General features: G+C 45.0%; 2 protein-coding genes across 3 annotated transcripts in view; both read right to left on the reverse strand.

Moving 5' to 3' along the window:
- Nucleotides 1–8952, reverse strand: part of MAP2K4 (mitogen-activated protein kinase kinase 4) — a 135392-nt gene extending 126440 nt beyond the window's left edge. Inside the window, exon 1 of one of the 2 annotated variants that reach the window (XM_072821099.1) lies at nucleotides 8812–8952. In XM_072821099.1, the coding sequence (XP_072677200.1) occupies nucleotides 8812–8929 (118 nt within the window). In that variant the 5' untranslated portion in view covers nucleotides 8930–8952. The remainder of the gene's footprint in view (nucleotides 1–8811) is intronic. The other variant, XM_072821098.1, reaches the window with a different exon arrangement.
- Nucleotides 8953–17059: 8107 nt separating this feature from the next.
- On the reverse strand, nucleotides 17060–19031 carry LOC140624959 (elongation factor 1-alpha 1-like). The gene is made up of 3 exons (XM_072812032.1): nucleotides 18859–19031; nucleotides 18475–18679; nucleotides 17060–18301 (listed from the first exon to the last, which is right to left on the reverse strand). The coding sequence occupies exons 1-3, from the start codon at nucleotides 18997–18999 to the stop codon at nucleotides 17229–17231; spliced, it is 1419 nt and encodes a 472-aa protein (XP_072668133.1). The 5' UTR covers nucleotides 19000–19031; the 3' UTR covers nucleotides 17060–17228.
- Between the last annotated feature and the right edge of the window lie 4563 nt (nucleotides 19032–23594).

A 23594-nucleotide genomic window follows, 5' to 3' on the forward strand; every position in this document is an offset into this window, starting at 1 on the left:
GCAGAAGTCCAGGGGGCAAACCTGGAGGCAGCCACCCCTCAAGCTAAACTTGCTGCCCCATCAGATGCTCGGCAGGAAGACTTCAGAAAGAGAAAAGTCAGAGAGCCAGTAGTCTTAAAGGCCCAAAGCAACTAAAAGCCAGCAAACCTCCTGCTGGGCAAAATGAGGTGAGCACAGGTCCAGGAGCAAAGGAAACCCGCTCTCTGGAAGCAGCGATAATACACAGAGGGCACAGGGGAGCTTTAGCCATGGGTCAGAAGCCTCTCTCCCACTACCCACCACCACCACCAACCACCACCACCACCAACCACCACCACCCCACACACACACACCCTACTCCCAGGAGAAGGAAGGGAAAACTCCCGTGGACAATTGGGAAGGAAGCAGATGAAACGCTGAAACCAGTTAAGTCAACACTCTTCTTTTTCAGCTCACAGGTTGCTACTAGGTAGCAAAAATAAATGGTGGGAGGAGGGCAACAGAATAGCAATACCAAGGCAAAGGGAGCAAGGAAAATACACTTAAAGGTACAGGAAAAAGAAGGAAATCTGTCTGCACAATCGCAGCTTGATTCCTGAAAAACACATCGTTCCCCACCGCATGGAAAGATGATCGAAATAGGCACTTGCAGCAACTTTTTCAAGGCATGTTATGTTTCAGCTTACCAAAGATCATAAAATTTATAAAAGGGAGAAACAAGAAAAGTTACCAGTTATATCTGATATGCATTCATTGTCTGACTTTACTAAGAAGTGACATTAATTGGCTCCCCTGATGTTTGCCGGTATTCCTGAAATCTGGTTAGGTTCCTCCCAGGGAAAGTATCCACCTTCTTGGACACTGGGACACTAGGCTATGTCTGGGAAGGGCTGTGGTGGAATGTAGAGCCTGAGGTGGGGATCCCCATGCTGTCTGGAGTCCTTCCCTTTTACCTCTCTCAGGGGGACGTGGAATGAAAGGAGAGAGACTGGTTTTGTGTAGGTGAAGCTGGTCTGATGGGGAAGGTGCCACAATCATTGCTCACCTGACGGAGAGACCAGCAATAATCACTGTGGTAATAACAACCTGCATCATTCCAGGCTCTATGTTGGACATTTTAGATATTTTAATGGTCACAAAGCACTTTTGAGTATTGCTGTTCTGTTTTATAGATGAGAAAACGCTGCTCATAGAGGTTAGATACTTGCCCACAGTCACAGAGTTAATCAGCTGCACTCCCTGGATGTACTTGGGCTTCCCCCAAACAGGCTGGAGATGATAATATATAGCATTTAGTTATAGAGCCAACGAGTAAATGAGGTGGTCATTGGCCACAGGCAGGAAAAAGAAATGGCTTATGAGGACTGACAAGATCTCAAGTTAAAAACAACTATGGAAAGGATTTGATCTGTATTTATCAAATCACGAATGGTTTTGGATGATGCAAACAAGCTGTGATTAACTCAATTTAAGTGGCTCCCTTTTAAGTTTGAGAATGGTGAAGCAAGGAAAGTGAAAGGAAACACAGCAGGAGTGGAAACCACTCTAAGTACAATGCACACACAAATTTTGGGCAAGCCAAGATAAATCTTTAGATGTTAGAGCCATAATGATGTACTCTGAGTAACTTTGCAGTTGAGGCCACTTGCCACAATTTTGAGGTTGAACTTGGGAGGCAGCAAACAACTAGACTCTTCATGCTTGTGTCAGAAGGAAGACTTGGTAGCTTGCTCTATAGGCCTGACCCAGTAAGGCGGCTCTGATTTTCTTTGCACTAGGGTGGCTCCATACTGTAGTTCATCATGGTCCATTGGCAGCAGTACCCATGCTTAGGATGTCCGAGGAATTGGAAGGAGCTGCTGAGGAAGTGGGAAACCACTTAGGCCCCTGCCCTGCACCTTATACTATCGACCCAGAGAAGGGGACTGGGTATATGCAAAACCCACAGGAGCTGTTAGGCTGGCAAAGTAGGTGCAGACACACTGTTTTCAGATTATAAGATAAGATTACCTGATATTATCCTTTTTTTTTTTAAGATTTTATTTATTTATAAATAAATAAATAGGAGCAGAGGGAGAAGCAGGCTCCATGCATGGAGCCTGATATGGGATTCGATCCCAGGTCTCCAGGATCACACCTCGGGCTGAAGGCGGCGCTAAACTGCTGAGCCACCAGGGCTGCTCTTTTCTTTTCTTTTCTTTTTTCTTTTCTTTTCTTTTTCTCTTCTCTTCTTTTCTTCTCTTTCTCTCTTTTCTCTTTCTCTCCCTTCCTTCCTTCCTTCCTTTCTTTCCACGTAGATTTCCAATCCAAAACACCTCCTAATTCAAAATGCTACCGTCAACCCTCCAGCGAGTTTAGAACTCTATAACATAAAGGAGCATCAGGAAGCAACAAAGCTCCAAAATCAACCCAAACATGGCTGGCTGCTTAGAGCTTCCACCCCCTGGCTGCACCCTAAAATAATTTCCCCTTTCTATTCCTGAATCTGCATCACTTCTGGCAAAGATTCTTCCCTCAGACCTGAATGGCTGAAATGGCTTTGAGCTCAGAGAACCTGTGTGAACCTGTGTTACTGAGCAATAAGAAGAAAGGCTACCAGTCACATAAGTGGGTTAAAAGCCACCTCGTCTAGGGTAAATTACCTTATTGAATGTTAAATTCCCTAATCTATGAAAGGGGACTATGCCCACCTACCCTTACAGGGTGCTTATGAGCATCAAATTAGGTAACGGCAGTGAAAAAGAACTGTGTTAACTATTAATTTCCCTTCTTAATTTTAAATCTGAATTAAAGCTTCCCTGATTGTGTTACTTGGGCCAAAATCTCTATCTCCAAGAGATGGAAACTACAGAGGAAATGACCTGGGTTATGTATGAGAGTTTCTTACATTAGGTAAAAGAAATGGAAAGAAAATAAAGAACTTTACCAAAAAAAAGAAAATAGGACTCAAAATACAGGGTTAACTAATACTCCATCTCAAAACGAGTTTCAGTACACATTCACTCAAAGGTATGTGAGAACAAAAGGAAAGTATCAGGCAGCCCAGGTGGCTCCGCGGTCTAGCGCCGCCTTCGGCCCGGGGTGCAATCCTGGAGACCCTGGAGACCCGGGATCGAGTCCCACGTTGGGCTCCCTGCATGGAGCCTGCTTCTCCCTCTGCCTGTGTCTCTGCCTCTCTCTCTCTCTCTCTGTCTCTCATTAATAAATAAAATCTTTAAAAAAAAAAAAAAAAAGAAAGTATCTTGAAAGCATTGCTTTTGTACTTTTTCTCTCTTAATACTAGAGTTGCTCTCATTTTTAAGAGAACAGAGAAATGCAAGGTGCTTTGAGGGGGCCCAATTTGCTGAGCTGGACTTTGTATCAGGTTATGTGAAAAAAGTGTTAAAGGAATAGTACTGAGCACACTGGGGAGGGAAGGCAAGCAATTCTAGGGTTTGGAACTATATCAATTGTATGCACAATTCAGTTCTTTAAAATCCAGGTAAAGGCATCTTCCTATGGCTCTTAGAAACCACAGACTAAATGGCATGAAATAGTCAAACAGAATCGCAAATGGGGCATTTCACACATATTTTATATACTTAAATATTATTGAGAGAAAAAAAGTATATTGATATTAAATCTTCTTTTCCTAATAGACGTGTGTTATTACACCTGAAAGTTCTGTTTTTTGTTTTTTTGTTTTTGGATTTTGTTACTATTTTAGAATACCTAACGTACGTTACACATTACTTTCAGTATACAACTTAATGATTCGGTATTTGTACGTGTCACAAAATGATCACTATAATGAGTCTAGATAACATCCATCACCATACACAGGGGTGCCTGGGTGGCTCCGCAGGTTAAGCGTCTGCCTTCGGCTCAGCTCTTGATTTTGGGGTCCTGGGATTGACCCCCATGTCGGGGTCCCTGCCCAGTGGGGAGTCTGCTTCTTCCTCTCCCTTGGGCCACCCCCCCCCCCCGCTCTTTTCTGTCTCAAATAAAAATCTTTTTAAAAGGGACGCATGGGTGGCTCAGTGGTTAAGCATCTGCCTTAGGCTCAGGTCAAGATCCCAGGGTCCTAGGATCAAGTCCTGCCATCAGGCTCCCCACAAGGAGCCTGCTTCTCTCTCTGCGTATGTCTCTGTCTCTCATGAATTAATATCTTTTTTTTTTAACCTTTACAATAACTAATATCCATCACCATACACAAAGAACTTTTATTGTTGTAATGAGAACTTTCAAGATTTACTCTTTGGAACTTTCAAATATGCAATATAATATTAGTAACAATAGTCGCCATGTTGTACATTATTTTGTGTGTGTGTGTGTGTGTTATAAGCAGGCTACACTCCTAGGATGGAGCCCAACATGGGGCTGGAACTCATGGACCCAAGATCAAGACCTTAGTTGAAATCAAGAGCTGGAAGCCTAAAAGACTGAGCCACCCAGGCACTCCCATCTGAGTGTGTTTTTTAAGGAGATCAAACTATCATCTTTTTTTTTTAAGATTTTTTTATTTATTTATTAGAGAGAGAGAGAGAGAGAGAGGCAGAGAGAGGTAGAGACACAGGCAGAGGGAGAAGCAGGCTCCATGCAGGGAGCCTGATGCAGGACTCGATCCTGGGTCTCTAAGATCATGCCCTGGGCTGAAGGCGGCGCTAAACCGCTAAGCCACCAGGGCTGCCCAAAAACTATCATCTTTTTGCTTAAATTGATATTTATAAATTGTTCAGGTGGAGGTAAATAGGCAAGGACTAGACTAGCCCAGAAGTTCTGTTATACATCTACATCTGAGACCCTAGAAGAAAAAAGGAACGACTGCCTACCTAGAACAGCTCATTAAGAGAATCAGAGGTACCTACAATGTATAACTATTTCCTGTAACAAATACTTTACAAATGCCTTCATGTTTTTCAGAATCAGTTGTAGATTCTAACTATTCTAATCACATTTTAGATATTGTTTTAAAAACAATTTCTCGGGAAAAAAAAAAAAAAAACAATTTCTCGGGACTCCTGGGTGGTTCAGTGGTTGAGTGTCTGCCTTCAGCTCAGAGCATGATCCTGGGGTCCCGGGATCAAGTCCCACATCAGGCTCCTAGCGAGGAGCCTGATTCTACCTCTGCATATGTCTCTGCCTCTCCCTGCGTCTCTCATAAGTAAATAAATTTTTTAAAACTGACATTTCAGGACGCCTGGGTGGCTCAGCGGTCTGCCTTCAGCCCAGGGTGTGATCCTGGAGTCCCTGGATCGAGTCCCACGTTGGGCTCCCTGCATGGAGCCTGCTTCTCTCTCTGCCTGTGTCTCTGCCTGCCTCTCTCTCTCTCTCTCTCTCTCATGAATAAATAAATAAAATCTTTGAAAAAAAAAACCTGACATTTCTCAGCTACCCGAGTAAAGTTTATAGAAGTTTTATTTTCCCCCTAAGTATCTAAAATAAACTTCTTGTGTTTATGAGATCTTTAAAACCTGTACATTTTAAGCGACTAGTAACTCTAGCAAGTAAATAACCATGTCTATTAACGATCCTTATACACTTATAGTTTATAATTTTCCAAGCACTTCTGTATGCATTAATCAATAACGTGATCCTCATAACAGCATTGCCAGGTAAGTTTTATCACTATTTTAACAGATGAGAAACTCAGAGTTCAGAGAAGGTGAGTAATCGCCAAGTCACAGAGCTTGTACATGATTGAGCAGTTTACCTGAATCCAGGTAAAGACTCATCAGGAATATGCTTAAAGGAGAGGCTCCATAATGAAAAGTAGAAATCCACAGATTACTGAGAAGAGTAGGACCCAGCAATAATGAAGCTAAAGAAACTGTGTAGTGGATCATGAGGGGTTAGGGACACGTCTACTAATAATGAAAGAGACCATTAATGGCATCCTTACAAATAACAGCATTGTTGCTATTAACAATGGTGATGGCTGGCATGTATCACATCCTTACTATATGTCAGGCCCATGCTCTACATGCATCCTCAAAGAAGCTGTGACGTAAGCCTTATTCCTACACTCTAAATGAGAAACTGAGGTCGGGAGAGGTTAAGTATCTTGCCCTGGGTCACAAAAATTTTCAATCCTGATGAGGAGATTCAAATCCAGGACCCCAGAGCTATGACTCTTAAACATTATGGTATAAAGAAAAGAATGCCTCCTAACTTGGGCCACTCCTGAGCCACAAACCTCAAAGCTATGAAAAAAAGTATATGGGGTTATCCAGTGCCCAGCACAGGGCTCATCACACAGAAGGACCTGAAATGTATTCCATAATGCCCTACCACTAGCTGTTTGAAGGGGGAGGGGCCATTAACACCTCCCAGGAAGGCAGTGTGTTGGGGCGGCAAGGAGAAGCAGACTGAGGAAGGGGAGGGGGGATATCTACTAAACAGTCTAAGGATCTGAAGTCTGATCTAAACCTGAAGGTCTCTAGAGTAAATGAAGCATGAAAGGCCACGCTCTAACCATATAAAACAAACAAAAAGGATCCTAAATTGCTGGTAAGCTCACGGTCTATAACCTGGACTGTGCTAGACAACATCCTGAGACAACATCCTGCGACTTTCAAGTGCTTCTCTTCATTCTGAGTAAGCAAAACAGGCTAAAGAACGAGATATAACTAGCAGTTTCCTGTATCAATCAAGGCTAGACATAGTACTGGTAAAGGAAAAACTCATCAAGATTTCAAAGAGAAGACTTATGACCTCTTTCTCTCTTTGGAAATAGGTTCGGCTTGTTAGAAAGTTTAGTTTACTAGGCACTGAATCTCAGGGATGGCGGAGAAGAATAGAGAACGTCCGAATGATGCCCAGCCGCAAGGACTCTGTGCTCCTAGAACACTCCAAGCTCTTTCTTTCCCACTTTGGAACCTTCATATACACCCTTTCCCTCTGCCTTTAGCACAGGCGTCATCTTTGCACACAGGTCTTCTTAAACCATCTCATCGAAGCAGTCTACCTTTCCCCGTTATCTTCCATCACTAAACCCAGCTCGTTACCTTCGCAACACTTTTTCCTCCATTAGTAATCTTTCTTATTTACAAGCAGAGTGTCTTCCCTCCCCCATCCCGTCAGGAGTGTAAGCTCCACCAGGAATGAGACTGCCCGATTCACTTATTTCTCTATACCTAGTGCTACAGTCTATCCCAAGGCGCAGGCAGATGCTCAATAAAAAAATTTTCTGAACACCAACAAAATAAATGTATACAGCTTCTTCAAACTACCAATCTCCCTACCCCTCCTTCCTTGCCAAAACAAACACAAAACAAAAAATAATGCAAAAACTTGCATTATTTTTATAAACTTTGTAGGTCACCCATTTTGCACAAGCAATACGATCCTAAATTGTCATTTTGCTGTTTCATTTCCCCACCAGCAACTACTAGACTGGAAAGCTGTAAGATCAGGAAATCCATGTTTTACTTCGTCTGGATAGTGTGCCGTGCAACATAGCGGCATCCGATAACCAATTCAATTTTAATTAATTATGAAGGCCTGCACAGAAAGTGTCCTCCGAGCTCTGACATCATCCTGTCTATATATCACCATTCTTTATGTGTATTAAAATTATCTCACAGGGAGGGCAACCGGGATTTAAAAAAAAAAAAAAGAAAATAAAAGAAAAGAAAAGGCATAAAATCCTGTCTCTGCTTCCGGAACGCAGACACTCTCATAAACACGAAACAGCCAGTCGATGTGGAACCTCCCAAGTTGTGACACCCCTAGACACACGGGTCAGCCGGGCCAGAGAGCCCCTCCGGACAGCTTTCCATCAAGGGGTAACCATGGCGACGCTGACCACCGAGGGTACCCGAGCGGCTCTGCGAATCGTGTGACCCAAGCAGCGAGCGGAGGTCGGCGAGAGATTTCTGAGATTCCCGGTTTTAAAAATAACACTACTCCTCCAAATTCCACAGGAAACTTAAGGAAATGGCCCCCGACGGGCTGGGGCCTGGGGCCTGGAGCCGATCTCAACACCGCCCACCGCCACCGCCACCGCCCCCGCCACCGCACCCACCCGCGTCAGAGCCGCGCGGCTCCGCCAGCGCACCCCGGCGGCGACGGCCCCTCGCGAGCAAGCGGCGCGGCGGCGCCCGGACCCTGCACTGCCCCGCGGCGGCGGAGGCGGCGGAGGCGGCGGAGGCGGCGGAGGCGGCGGAGGCGGGTCGCGCGCCGCGCCGCCGTCCACCGCACCCCGGCACCTCGCAGGTGGCCCCGGCCGAGCGCCCCCCCCCCCCCGCCGAAAGTTCGGAGGCGCGGCTCCCGCAGGCGCCGGCCGGGAGGGCAGCTCCAGCTGCGCCCCCGCGGGGAGCCAAGATGGCCCTGCGCGGGCCCCGCTGCGGCGGCGGAGGCGGCGGAGGCGGAGGCGGAGGCGGCGGCGGAGGAGCGCCGGGGGCTGGGGCTGGGGCTGGGGCTGGGGCTGGGCTGGGCTGCGCGCGCCGCCGCCTCGCCGCCTACCTGCCGGCTCTGCTGGGCCCGGAACGGCGGGCGGGGCGGCGCCAGGTGAGGGCGGCGGCGGGGGCGGCGGGGGTGGGGGTGGGGGCGGGGGCGGGCCAGGTGGGCCGGGGCCGGGGCGCGGGGCGCGGGGCGGCCGGGCGCGGGCGGAGGCGGGGGCGGGGGCGGAGGCCGCGGCCCCGGGCCTGCGCGCGGGGCCCACCCGGGGCCGCCCGGGCGCGCGGCGGGAAGCGGGAAGCGGGAGCGAGGTCGGGCGCGGGCGCGGGCGCGGGCGGCTCGGGCGGCTTCCTCCGCGGGCTCCGGGGCGGCCGCGGGCGCGGGGACAGGCCGCGCCGGGGCGGGGGGGCGCCGGGGGGGGGGCCGGGGTCGCGGCGCTGGCGCGCTCCTTACCCTGCATGCTGCTGACGGCCGGGTGGCCCGGCGCCGGGGGCCCCGCGGGGCCCGGGGTGCCGCCGCCGCTGCCGCCCCCGGAGCCGCCGCCGCCGCCGCTCGGGCTCGGAGCCGCCATTGTTGGGAGTGAGGAGCCGAGCGGCGCCGCGGCGGCTGCAATGCAGCAAGCTCGGCCTCTCGCACGGCCGAGGGGCGTGGCCTGCGCCCGCCGTGGCCCCGCCCCCGGCCCGGCCCGGCCCCGCCCCCGGCACGCCCCCGCCCGCGCCTGACGCGGAGCCCGGGCCAGCTGCGGAGCCGCAGAACCGCCCCGAGCGCGGGCGCGGGCGCGGGTGCGCGACCCCGGGCGGCGGCGGGGGGCGGAGCGCGGGCGGTGTGCGGCCCGGGAGCGAGCGTGCGCGCGGCGCGGAGCCTCGTCGTTCCCGCAGAGGACCCCAGAGGCCGAAGAAGCCCGTGTTGGGGCGCCTGGGTGGCTCAGTGGCGGAGCGTCCGCCGTTGGCTCAGGCAGCGATCGTGGGGTCCTAGGATCGAGTCCCACATCGGGCTCCCCGCATGGGGCCTGCTTCTCCCTCCGCTTTTGTCTCTCTGTGTCCCGTGAATACGTAAATAAAATCTTCAAAAAAAAAAAAAAGAACCCCCATGTTGGGGGGCACTTGACTGGCTCAGATGGTGGAGCATGGGACTCTGGATCTCCGGGGTCGTGCGTTCCAGCTCCATGCTGAGCATGCAGCCTACTGAAAATAAAACAAAAACAAAAACACCCACCTCCCTGCTGGAAACCTCAGAACCCAAAATCAGGGCGGTAAAGCTGAAAACGATCCCAGGGGTCGGTCATGCTTCCTGTCTCGCCTCTGACGTGGCACGTCCACAGAGGAGTTGGCCTCCAGCTGTGATTCCCTGTGGAGCTCCTGTTAAGCTCTCCCTAACACCCCAACTCTCTATACTGGCCTGGGGACTGCCAAAATATGCTCTATGGACTCATCCTGAAACTATGAATCAGAAGCTACATTTTAATAACATCTCCCGGCAATTTGTATAGACCTTAAATTTGAAAAACAGTGTCTTTTTTTTTTATTTTTATTTATTATTTATGATAGTCACACAGAGAGAGAGAGAGAGGCAGAGACACAGGCAGAGGGAGAAGCAGGCTCCATGCACCGGGAGCCCGACGTGGGATTCGATCCCGGGTCTCCAGGATCACACCCTGGGCCAAAGGCAGGCGCTAAACCGCGGCGCCACCCAGGGATCCCCTGAAAAACAGTGTCTTAAGCACCCAACACTCCCTGGCCTCCCAAAATGCACTGTTTATGTCATCATCTTCCCCTTCACACACACTGGGTTCCCTCTCCCACTGCCTCTGCACCTTATAAGACCAGGTGTGGTCATTATTATGGACTGCATAAAACGACAACCTCCCCCCAAAATCAGGTTTCTTCCAGTGCTTTGCACAGAGACTTTGATTTTAGGAAGGAAGCAGCTAAAAGCAGAAAAATAGTCCTTGGTGAGGCTAAGAGTTTCCAAGCCAACGGAAATGTGATTGGGAAGATGGAGACCTGGGTCTCTGGGCAGAGGTAGGTCTTCCTATAATAGAATGACCAACAATACAACTTTGCAAGTAATCTAAACCGTGGAGTTGGATGTTCCTTGCCCTTTGGAAGCGTTGCACAATGTACACAACGTCCTCCTTCCATGTGGACCTTGTCTGTGCTGGAACTTCCTCAAAGCATGCTGTAAATGTGTCCTGGGTCAGAAGAGCCCTGCCTTCTTGCTGCAGACCCAACTTCACCCTCATCATGATTGCTCGGATGCTAATAGTGGCTGGAGAAAGGGCTTAGGAAAAGTAAATTGGGGAGGCAATAAAGAACAGTAAATAAATATTGAAGAGAGCAGGTAAATGTACTTAAGATGTACTTAAGGCTTTCAAATTCAACTCTGCCTCAGAACACCCCTTCTAAGGGAAGGGGTTTGGCTGAAGCAATATCTCCAAGTCTAAGTCATTATATGCACTGCTGAATCCCCATCTCAGAATCAGTAGCCCATCTTGCTCTTGTGGGTCCTGAGGAATCCAAAGGTGGGGTCCTTCCAGGGGAAATCTTATGAGAACTGGAAAGAAAAGGTTCCCATCCAGGCTGTCTGGTCCAGGTTACAAGCTAAATATTCTGTCTACGTCTTCTGCCTGGTGCTCATGGGAAGAGAACAAAATGACAAAGAAAAGGAGGATCTGTGGCTCCTTATCATTCTCTCCTTTGAAGGTGCAGATTGTAAGATGGCCCCCTCTTCTTTGGAGTTTATACTTTTGTGCCTGGAGGGGCTAGTATCAAAAAGCAAATGAAGAAAAAAAAAAAAAAAAAGCAAATGAAGTTCCTCTTTCAAACTATGATGACAACTTACCAACAATTAGAAAAGATTGATGCAGAAGAAGGAGGGACTGCCCTTCCCACGCAATTGTTTTGCATTTCCATTGGCTTGGCCTCTTTGGCATATTAAGAAAAGGCATCCACAGCCCTATAGTTTTGCTGACAAATGAACTAAATATAGTATCTTGTCATCATCAGGCTCCAGATGCAGCATGACCAGATACAAAATAGTTCTATTTGAGCAATTTTCAAACACTTTCTTCCAGTATCTGCCAGTAGGGTTCCCAACCAGTTTCTGTTGTCTAAACGTCATTGTTGTATGTGTGTGTCATCTCATTTCTCATTTCCAGCTCTTTGAAGATTGGAGTGGTGCCAAAAAAATAGCTTGGAGGACTTTTGGTCTCCCCATCCCCATAAATACCGTGAGAATCCCACTCCCATTCTTTGATGTGGGTAGTTGATTTATTTACAGTCTTACTATATAAAGTGCTACAGCCCTCTTTTCCAATTATACATATTTCTTTAATAAAGCTTGTTGTTTCTTTGATAGACATTCTAAAGGCAATACTAGTGATTATACAACTACTGGGAAGAGTTTTTTAAAACATACAGTTTTCCAGTATTATTTTAAATTATACATAAAAAGTTACATTTAGGATTATGCATACCATCAATTACGTCTGCATACTGGCAAAAACGAGGAACAATCTTGATTTGTTCAAACTGACACAGCTATAGGCTTTTTTAGTTTTTCTTTTTTTTTATTCTTTTTGGTAAAGATTTTATTTATTTATTTCAGAGAGAGAGCACTCAAGCTGGGGGGACAGACAGAGGAAGAGGGAGAAGCAGACTCCCCACTGAGCAGGGAGCCTGACACAGGGCTCAGTTGCAGGACTCTGGGATCACAACCTGAGCTGAAGGTAGACACTTAAAAGACTGAGCCACCCAAGTGCCCCTGCTTTTAACTTTTCCTTATGCTCATATTTTTCTTATATTTGTGTTTTATTGTTCATTATAGACTGAACTGTGTCCCCCCCCCCCCCCAGAGAAAATAAAACTATGTATAAGTGACTGTACTTGAAGACAAAGCCTTTAAAGAGGTGATTAGGGTAAAGTGAAGTCATATGGGTGTGCCCTAATGCCATATGTCTGATGTCCTTTAAAGAGAATAAGACACAAACACACACTGGGAAAACTGGGAAAATGCAGGGAAGAGGCAGTCATGCACAAACCACGGAGAGAGGCCTCAGAAGACACTGATCCTGCCTACAAGTTGACCTCAGACTTCCAGCCTCCAGGGCTGTGAGAAAATAAATTTCTGTTATTTGAGCCCCCCAGTCCGTGGTACGTGGTTATGACAGCCCTAACAAACTCATACATGGCTTAGAAAATTAATTCCTTAAAAAGATAACTCTTTAAGTAATAATAATAGTAGCTGGCACAATCTTTGGGGAGAAAACAAGCCCATTAGACGGTAACTATCAATAATTCAAGAAATTCATGGGGCACCTGGCTGGCTTGGTCAGAAGAGAATGTAACTCTTGATCTTGGGGTGCTGAGTTCAGGCCCCATGTTGGGTAGAGAGATAACTTTTAAAAATTAATTAATTTAAAAATAAATCTTTTTTACAGTTCACATTTAGAAGAGCTCCTTGAGAAAATCCCCACATGAGTTTGAAACTCTTGGCTCCTCCATGTAATGACATTTCTATGTCATTAAAAAGGATAGGAAATAACAGATTAAGACCATTGCTTGTCCTTCTCCCTCTGCTCCTCCCCTTGCTTGTGCTCTCTTTCTCTCAAATAAATAAAATCTTTTATTTAATTTTTTAAAGATTTTTATTTATTTATTCATGAAAGACAGAGAGAGACAGAGAGACAGAGAGAGAGAGAGAGACAGGCAGAGGGAGAAGCAGGCTCCATGCAGGGAGCCTGACACAGGACTGCATCCTGGGTCTCCAGGACCACACTCCGGGCTGAAGACGGCACTAAACCGCTGAGCCACCGGGGCTGCCCTATGTAAAATCTTTTAAAATAATAGTAATAAAAGAATGGAATCGGGCAGCCCGGGTAGCTCAGTGGTTTAGCGCTGCCTTCAGCCCAGGGCCTGATCTTGGAGATCTGGGATCGAGTCCCACGTCGGGCTCCCTGCATGGACCCTGCTTCTCCCTCTGCCTGTGTCTCTGCCTCTCTCTGTCTTTCTCTCATGAATAAATATATAAAATCTTAAAAAAAAAAAAAAAAAAAGGAGGGAATCACCTAGGGTACAGCCATGCATGGTCCTTACAAGCAATGACATATGTTGTTGTGGATTTACATGAGACTGCGCAGGCATCTCTAGCTAAGTCGAGATTTTAGGATTTAATAATTACTTAGGGGAGGACAGTGTTGTTTTTGTTTTTGAGATTAAGTAACAATATCTGGTTTGAATTTAATAACATTGTTTTGTTTCATTGTGTTTTCTTGTAACAGCTTTGAGCTGTAATTCACCATACCATATAATTCACCCCTTTGAAGTGTACAGTTCAGTAGTTTTTAGTATATTCAGAGTTGTATAGCCATCACCATCATCAAATTCAGAATATTTTCATCACCCCCAAAAGAAACTCCACACCCTATGCAGGTGCAGTCTCTTCCAATTGGCCCCCAACCTCCATCACTCCCTGGGCTTTAGACAACCACACTAATCTTTCTGTCTCTGTAGATTAGTATATTCTGAACATTTCATATAAATGAAATGATGCAATATGTGACCTTTTCTATCTGACTTCTTTCCCTCCACATAATGTCTTTAAGCTTTAGCCATGTTGGTAGCAAGTATCAGGACCTCATTCCTTTTCGTGGCTGGATGATATTCTGTATGAATATACTACATTTTGTTTGTCCATTTGTTTCTACTTTTGGACTATTGTGACCAATGCTGCTATGAACATTTGTGTATAATTTTTCTGTTTACATATGTTTTCAAATATAAAAGTATGCACCTAGGAGTGAAATTGTTGGGTCATACGCTAAATCTAACCATTAACCATTGAGGAACTGCCAGATTCTTTTTTCTTTTTTTAAGATTTTATTTATTTATTCATGAGAGACACAGAAAGAGAGAGAGAGAGAGGCAGAGACACAGGCAGTGAGAGAAGCAGGCTCCATGCAGGGAGCCTGACATGGGACTCGATCCCGGGACTCCAGAATCATGGCCTGGGCTGAAGGCGGTGCTAAACTGCTGAGCCACCCAGGCTGCCTGCCAGATTCTTTTCCAAACTGGTGGCACCATTTTACATTCCCTTTAACAGTGTATGAGAGTTCCAATTTCTCCACATCTTAGTCAACATTTATTATTATTATTGTTGTTGTTGTTGTCATTGTTGCTGTTATTAGTAGGTAACATTGATTTGAGTATACATCTGGAGCATCCACTGAAATGCATCTAGCAGACATTGTATATTTTATAAACTAGACTAAAAATAAAATCAGATGTTCATTTCAAGAAGAGCTATCACAACACAAACTCTTGTGATCACAGATCAGTTACTTTGGGTATAATCAGACCACATTAACTATATGACTCAAGCTCATGAAATTGTGCCTTTCTCCAAGAGGTGCATACAGAGCTGTTGACTTATTCTAACCATCAGAAATCAGTAACTAAACTCTATTAGTAGTTGATGAAGCAATTTATCAGCAACATAGATTAATTGAGAAATTATTGCTGGACACATAGGAAATTCTGTATTTTTGGAATGTTGAAAAAATCTAATTACCCAAAATACACTCTCCATGGCATAAAAATGTTAATGCGCAGGAGAGAAGGTGTCACAAGAATACAAAGTCTGAATTAGATTTTATAAAAAGACAAAGTAGACACTTTGGAAAAATGTAACTTACCTTATATCAGTCAGATATTTTGTTAACACTAAATACATCTATGAAAAGTACCCCCATTGAACCCCAGGAACAGTTTATATGTTTGTTTATAATAGCTAAATGCCAGACAAACTTTTATTTATTGTTTGTTATTTTTCTTAAACACTCTCTACCCCCAGCATAAGAGTTGAACTCACAACCCAGAAATCAAGAGTCACTTGCTCCTCTAACTGGGCCAGTCAGGTGCCCCAACTTTCATTTAATAGATAAAGAGCACATAAACTAATAAATGAGCGTCAACAATGCAATAGAAAAAAAAATGAGTAGGGATGCCCAGGTGGCTCAGTGGTTGAGCATCTGCCTTCAGCTCAGGTCATGATCTCGGGGTCCTGGGATTGAGTCCTGCATCGGGCTCCCTGAATGGAACCTGCTTCTACCTTTGCCTGTGTCTCTGCCTCTCTCTCTCTCTCTCTCTCTCTCTCTGTGTCTCTCATGAATAAGTAAGTAAAATCTTTTAAAAAATGAGTAAATGATAAATATAGATGGCTTATAAACCAATGATTCCAAGTCTCATTCACATACTAATATGCATTAAAATAATAATATATAATATTTCCTTAGAAATTTGACAAATATAAATACATCAGAGAATATGTTTTTCTATTTTTTAAAGATTTTATTTATGTATTTGAGAGAGAGAAAGAGCAAGCAAGAGAGAGTAGGGGCAGAGGGAGAGAATCTCAAGCAGATTTGGTACTGAGGGCAGAGCCCAACTTGGAGCTTGATCTCACAACCCTGATAGTTCATGAAACATATAGGTGCATTCTCATATCCGTTCAGAGTTGTAAGACTTTCACATGATGCTACATCAATATTTGTTATAAACAGCCAATTTGGGGGCACTGTACTGGGTCAGTGGAGAATGTGAAGTTTGATCTATGGGTCATGAGTTCGAGCCCCATTTTGGGTGTAGAGATGACTTAATAATTAAATCCAAAAAAACCCTAAAATTTCATAAACGACCAGAAGTTTTACTCCATTCTACCTCCTTTTATCACCTTCATGTCCTTTTATCATCCTTTTCCTTCCTAACAATCATCTCCATTTCCCCTTTCTTTGTATTTTCCTTTAAAAGAAACAAATCCTGGGGCACTTAGTTGGACTGGACTCTTGATTTTGGCTCAGGTCTTGATCTCAGGGTTGTTGAGATGGAGCCTCCCTCTCCTTCTCCCTCTGCCCATCCCCCACCTCATATAAATAAATAAATTTTCTAAAAAAATAAATACACATTCTAAAAATCCAGACTATCTCCTTCTTTCTCCAAACTGTGGTTTCTAAACCTCTGAATTTGTACTAGATGATTTGTTGTGAGTGCTGTGTTGTCCTGTGCAATATAGAATGTTTAGCAGCATCTCACCCTGCCCCCAACTTCTACCCAGTAGATGCCAGGAACACCAACATCCCCACATCCCCATTGTGACAATCAAAAATGTCATCAGACCCTATGTCTCCTGTGGACAAGATCTCCCCTGGTTGAGAAGCGCTTATTTAAGCTTTCTTTTTATAAAAAAATTTTTAAGATTTTATTTATTTATTCATGAGAGACACACAGAGAGAGGCAGAGACATAGGCAGAGGGAGAAGCAGGCTTCCTGTGGGGAACCCGATGCAGAACTCAATCCCAGGACCCTGGGGTCATGACCTGAGCTGAAGGCAGATGCTCAACCACTGAGCCACCCAGGTGCCCCTGATCTAAGCTTTCTTTAATGTGAATTTGAAGTACATTTTCTTAATTTATTATATTCAATAATGGGAATTTAATTGATCCACTTCTTTAACTCGGGAGGATGGAAATGAACATTTGTCATTATTATAAAATCTAAATAAAGTTACTTTTTTACTTTTTTTCATTAAACTTTTGTTTTAAAGGGTCTCAAAATTCTGTGATAGATTTTTGGTTAAGCTGTTTCCATTAAAAGGTACTGATTTTAAAAACTAATAACTTAAAACTGCCACACACGCACACAACAAAACAAATAGTCCACAAAACATTCTCCTTTCCTTCTGAAGATTTTATGATGCATTGTTATCATTAACCAGTCTTTTACTATTAAACTTAAATGGCCAATTGACACAAAGAGTTCTGAGACCGTTCTTCCACCACTGATTAAGACTAGGGTGGCAGGTATTGGGGATAATATTCATTTAGCCTTCTGAGCTTTCTGGGCAGACTTGGTGACTTTACCAGCTCCAGCTGCCTTCTTGTCCACTGCCTTGATGACACCCACAGCAACCGTCTGTCTCATGTCATGAACAGCAAAACAGCCCAGAGGAGGATAGTCAGAGAAGCTCTCAACACACATAGGTTTGCCAGGAACCATATCAACAATGGCAGCATCCCCAGATTTCAAGAACTTGGGACCATCTTCCAGCTTTCTTCCAGAACGGCGATCTATCTTCTTCAGCTCAGCAAGCTTGCAAGCAATGTGAACTGTATGACAATCCAGCACAGATGCATATCCAGCACTGATTTGGCCTGGATGGTTCAGGATAATCGCCTGAGCTATGAAGCCAGCTGCTTCCATTGGTGGCTCATTTTTGCTGTCACCAGCCACATTGCCATGACGAACATCTCTGACAGATACATCCTTGACATTGAGGCCCACATTGTCCCCAGGAAGAGCCTCACTCAAAGCTTCATGGTGCATTTCAACAGACTTTACTTCAGTTGTAACATTGACAGGAGCACAGGTGACCACCATGCCAGGCTTAAGAACACCAGTCTCCATTCGACCTACTGGGACAGTACCAATACCACCAACTTTGTAGACCTCCTGGAGAGGCAGATGCAAGGGCTTATCAGTTGGATGAGTTGGTGACAGACTGCAATCCAGAGCTTCATGCAGTGTGGTTCCGCTGGCATTCCCATCTTTACAGGTGACTTTCCATCCCTTGACCCAAGGCATGTTAGCAGTTGGCTTCAGCATGTTGTCACCATTCCAACCAGAAATTGTCACAAATGCTACTGTGTTGGGGTTGTAGCCAATTTTCTTAATGTAGGTGCTGACTTCCTTAATGATTTCCTCGTATCTCTTCTGGCTGTAGGGTGGCTCAGTGGAATCCATTTTGTTAACACCAACAATGAGTTGTTTTACACCCAGTGTGTAAGCCAGAAGGGCATGCTCATGGGTCTGCCCATTCTTGGAGATACCTACTTCAAATTCACCAACACCAGCAGCAACAATCAGGACAGCACAGTCAGCCTCAGATGTGCCTATAATCATGGTTTTTTTTTAAGATTTTATTTATTTATTCATAGAGACACACAGAGAGAGAGAGAGGCAGAGACACAGGCAGAGGGAGAAGGAGGCTCCATGCAGGGAGCCCGATGCGGGACTTGATCCCAGGTCTCCAGGATCACACCCTGGGCTGCAGGCAGTGCTAAACCACTGCGCCACCGGGGCTGCCCTATAATTATGTTTTTGATAAAGTCTCTGTGTCCTGGGGCATCAATGATGGTCATATAATACTTGCTGATCTCGAATTTCCACAGGGAGATATCAATGGTGATACCATGTTCATGTTCAGCTTTTAGTTTATCCAAGACCCAGGCATACTTGAAGGAGCCTTTTCCCATCTCAGCAGCCTCCTTCTCATATTTTTTTAATTAATTAATTTATTTATGATAGTCAGAGAGAGAGAGAGAGAGAGGCAGAGACACAGGCAGAGGGAGAAACAGGCTCCATGCACCAGGAGCCCGATGTGGGACTCGATCCTGGGTCTCCAGGATCACGCCCTGGGCCAAAGGCAGGCGCTAAACGGCTGCGCCACCCAGGGATTCCCCTCATATTTTTCGATAGTTCTTTTGTCAATCCCACCACATTTGTAGATCAGATAGCCAGTAGTGGTAGACTTGCCCAAATCTATGGGTCCAATGACAATGATGTTCATGTGAGTCTTCTCCATTCCCATTTTGGTTTAGATTTAGAGGTGGTTTTTACAACACCTGTGTTCTGGTGGCAAACCTGTTGTGAAAAAGCACTTTTTTACTTTTGACATGACCCACAATAATGTTTTTCTATGGGTTGGGGCCACACACTCCTAGACAAAGAAAAAGATTTCCTATTCATCATCTGAATGAAACTGGACAAGTTCATTAGCAAGTTCATATGGAAAAATAAACTGAAATAGTCCCCCACAAAAATCTGAAAAAGAAGAAAAATAAGGGAATTTAGCTCTGCAAGATATTAAAATCTTTTAAATCTACAACGAATAAAATTGTATGGAGCTGGCACATGAATAGACAAACAGATGGGACTAATTAGGAAGACCAGAAATAAACTCAAATGCTTATACAAATATAGTATAATTAGAGGCGCCTGGGTGGCTCAGTCGGTTAAGTGGTTAAGAGCCTGCCTTTAGCACCTCAGGGTCCTGGGATCAGGCCCCACGCCAGGCTCCCTGCTCAGCAGGGTGTCTGTTTCTCCCTCTCCCTCTGCCCATTTCCCTGCTCATGCTCTCTTTCTTTCATAAATAAAATTCTTTAAAAAAAAAATCACAAGGGGCACCTGTGTGGTACAATAGGTTGAGTCTAACTCTTGGTTTGGGCTCAAGTCGTAACTTCAAGGTCGTTGAATGGAGCTCTGCTTCAGCCTCCATGCTCAGTGCAGAGTTTACTTAGGACTCTCTCTTTCCCTCTCCCTCTGCCTCTCCCCACCTCTCCTCTTTTTCTGTCTCTAAAATAAATAAATAAATCTTTTTTTAAGGGGGGAAAAATCACAAGGAAAAGAAAATACATTTACAATACTGTACTTTATTGGGAAAAAAAATCAGGTATAAGTCAACCCGTGCATTTCAAATCCATGTTGTTCAAGGGTCGACTCTATGTTTTCAGGCACATGGAGGAAATCTTAGATCGTTGTTCAGTAGACTGCGAAAGAAGTCCAGATCCCACTTCAGGGTCAAGTACAACCCTGAATCCTTGTTTTCCGTCTCCCAGATGGGACTTGAGATTCTAACTCCCTCCATCCCTTCTTTTGCTCCCAGTCCACACCGGCTGTGATCTAAATAACTCTACTGCTCCTGTCATGTTTTCCAGGGCACTCAAAATTTCAAATACCATGTTCCCAATTTTGAACCATGAGATGTGAATTCTGGTTCTGGAAATATAGTTACAGTATACCTTGGCTCAATTTTGATCTATTGACCTTGACCAATTCCTTAGTATTTCTCTCTTGGGAGTTCCCACCACCATGAAATACATGAAAATGGAGAAGAAAAGTTCCTAGATGCCTACTTCCTCAGATGGATGAGCAAGATGTTAATGTATAAGGGTGCTGACCAGGAATAAGGCTCTGACAAGGCCAGTGCCCTGCCCAGTCTGCAAGTACTCACCCCTGCTTTTTCCCAGAGTACCCCCAGACCCTCTGGCCAGCAAAGCTCTCAGGCATCCCCAATGGGCTCTAAGACCCAGAATCTAAGGTGGGCATCATTAGCCTCTCATCTCTTGTATTATGGATGATATTCCTGAGCAATCCTGTGCAAATGTCTTCAGAGGTCAGGTAGTAAAGTACTGTGACTAGGTAGAGATTTGATTTAAAGGGATGATCAGGCTTACGGTGAGAGAGAAACATGCACCATAAAAGGCATTCACATTCAAAGAAAGAATTGTTAAAATTGTGCTTGCAACATGAAATACTGGCTGCCAGTTTGCAGCTCCTGGTTTGGAGGATCCACACTGGCATCAGAGAGAAGGGATCTTGGGTAGCATTCTAGAACCTATAAATAATGTATTCCAGGGGGGCCTGGGTGGTTCAGTTGGTTAAGCCTTTGGCTTAAGCCATGATCTGGGTCCTGGGATGGAGTCAGGCTCCCTGCCCATTGGGGAGTCTGCTTCTCCGTCTCCTCCTGCCCTTCCCCTCTCCACTCTCTGTTCTCTCTCTCTCCCTCTCTCTCTCTCTGTCTCAAATAATAAAATCTTTTTAAAAAAGAATACATTCCATGCCTACCTAATTATTGGTAACAATCTCCTTCCAAGATGGGCTCTTTTCTTTCTCGTGCCTTTGGCTACATGCTGTTTCTTCTGCATGTCTCCGTGGGCAACCCAAATCTCTCTGTGGTGACCCTCTTCAGGACTTTCTAAGACAGGCTACCACTGCTGATTAATTTCATTTTCTCTCTGTTCTCCTAGCACTGCATAATGAAGAGGCTACATTCGGCGGGGGGGGGGGGGGGGGGGGGGGGGGGAAGGGAAAGTCTTTTTTTTTTTTAAATTGAACCCTGGTGTTGGGTTAATCCCAACTCTTTTTTCTGTGTGTTCTCCACTGTTCAGACCCTTTAGGCTAATTTGCAGTGACAGATGAGTCACCTGTCTTGCTATCTCCCCAAGGGAAGAAAGAGCTTGCTTCTCTTATTGATCTAGGAGACCTTCAGGAGTCACCACATGCTCCTGGATGCTTCTGTCAGAGAGAGAAAAGTTCAATCTGGAAAACCCAGTGCAGACAGAAGCTCAGCATGGGCAGATGTCCAGCCATCCCTAGCATCAGACAGCAGGGACAGATGGGGCTTCCCACTGTTCAATGCTGATGGGATTTTTGGGAGTTCCAGCCATCAAGAAGAGGTAAATGTCACAGGCATAGCAAGGGCAAGGGCTGGTTGTCCAATGTTGGCAGGATCATCAGCTCAGCAAAAGGTCATGCAGCCTAAAGCAAAGGAAGAGCATGGGTGCCAACAAGCGACCATGCAAAAAGCAGAAGTCAGTGGGCAAGAGGTCAAGATGAGGCACTTTTGGAGACCTGAGAAGGAGAATTGTGGGTGGCGGAAGGTTTAAGGGGGTCTGAGTCCTCTTACTCAATCCTGAAGGTTGTTACCTGAATAGAACCCTCCAGGTTTTCAAGGGGCCGTGGTCAGTTAATGAGATGAAGAATCACTCATAGTTTTTCCAGATCTGCATTTTTTCAGAAAAAAAAAAAAAAAAAAGGCTGGAGTTCTTTTTCTGGCATGAACTGAAATTCAAAAAGGCATCAACATATATATAGAGTCTCCATCAGGTTTGAGTCCAACATTCAGTGAATTTTAGACCCAACTCTCTCTCTTCATGGCAGAAACTGGAATCTTAGTATCTACAGGGACACAGATTAAGCTCAGAAGCACCGGCTGACCCTAAACAAACAGAAACAAAATAAAATAAAGCTCGGGCCTGTCACAGGAAACTGCATTAGCAGGAGATAGATGGGTATCTCTGTGAGAGGACATCCACAGTTTTCTTTGGGAATTACTTGTAATCTTGAAGAAATAGACAATATTTATTACACAATGCAGATTGTCATATTTTACATAACTAAATTCATTTAGTTGAGACTTAACCTCATTTCTAATCATTCCAAAGTGTTTTTTTTTTCTTCTTCTCAGATATTTGGGCATTATGTAGAAACTCTGTGGCAAAAGGGCTTATGCTCAAATATAATAATTTTTTATTACCATTTTTTTCACAAATCCATTCTAAAATGGGTGGTGTATAAATATTAGGATACCAGTAACAGTGAGATTTTACTACATACCAACCAGGCATCATCATGGGCATTTTACATACATCATTTCAGTTAATTCTCTTAACAATCCTAAGAAAAGGGACACCTGGATCACTCAGTGGTTGAGTGTCTGCCTTTGGCTCAGGGTGTGATCCCAAAGTCCTGGGCTCGAGTCCCACATCGGGCTCCCTGCATGGAGCCTACTTCTCCCTCTGCCTGTGTCTCTGCCTGTCTCTCTCTGTCTCTTTCTCTCTCTCTGTGTTTCTCATGAATGTATAAATAAAAAATCTTTAAAAAATAAAAAATAAAAAAATCATATATCCAGGGACTCCTGGGTGGCTCAGTCAGTGAAGTGTCTGCCTTCAGCTGGGCTTATGATCCTGGGGTCCTGGGATCCAACCCCACATCATCCGGCTCCCTGCTTCTCCTTCCCACTGCTTGTGCTCTCTCTTTCTCTCAAATAAATAAATAAGATCTTTTAAAAAAAATCATATACCCAGAGGTGCCTGGGTGGCTCAGTGGTTAAGCGGCTGATTCTTGTTCTCAGATCAGGTCTTCATTTGAGAGTTCAAGCCCCACGATGGGCTTGAAGCCTACTTGAGGGGGAGAAAAATCAAATACCCAGGTCCCACCTGTCAGAGAATCAGATTATGGACAAAGGCAAGAAATCTGGACTTAACATGCCTTCTGTGTGAATCTCATGTGTGCAGCCAGGTTTAAGAAGCCTGATTTAGAGCAGTGGGCTTATGGGCTCTAGTCTTTTCTAATGAAGCACTCTTTACCAGTTAAAAAAAATTTGAGGATGAGGAAGCAACTATCTGTAGTTGCATTATTCATAAATAATAAACATGTGCTATTTTGCCTTTATATTCTATATTATAAAACATATGCAAAGTAAAGGTCAAGGAAGGCTGAGGTGAGAATACAAAATATTTGAAAAATATTTTTCTTATTGAGTAAAGTTCTCATAAAAATATAATGAACTGGCAGCCCTGGTGGCCTAGTGGTTTAGCGCTGCCTTTGGCCCCAGGGTGTGAT

The sequence above is a fragment of the Canis lupus genome, chromosome 3, assembly GCF_048164855.1.
Source record: "Canis lupus baileyi chromosome 3, mCanLup2.hap1, whole genome shotgun sequence".
NCBI classification, from domain to species: Eukaryota; Metazoa; Chordata; class Mammalia; order Carnivora; family Canidae; genus Canis; species Canis lupus.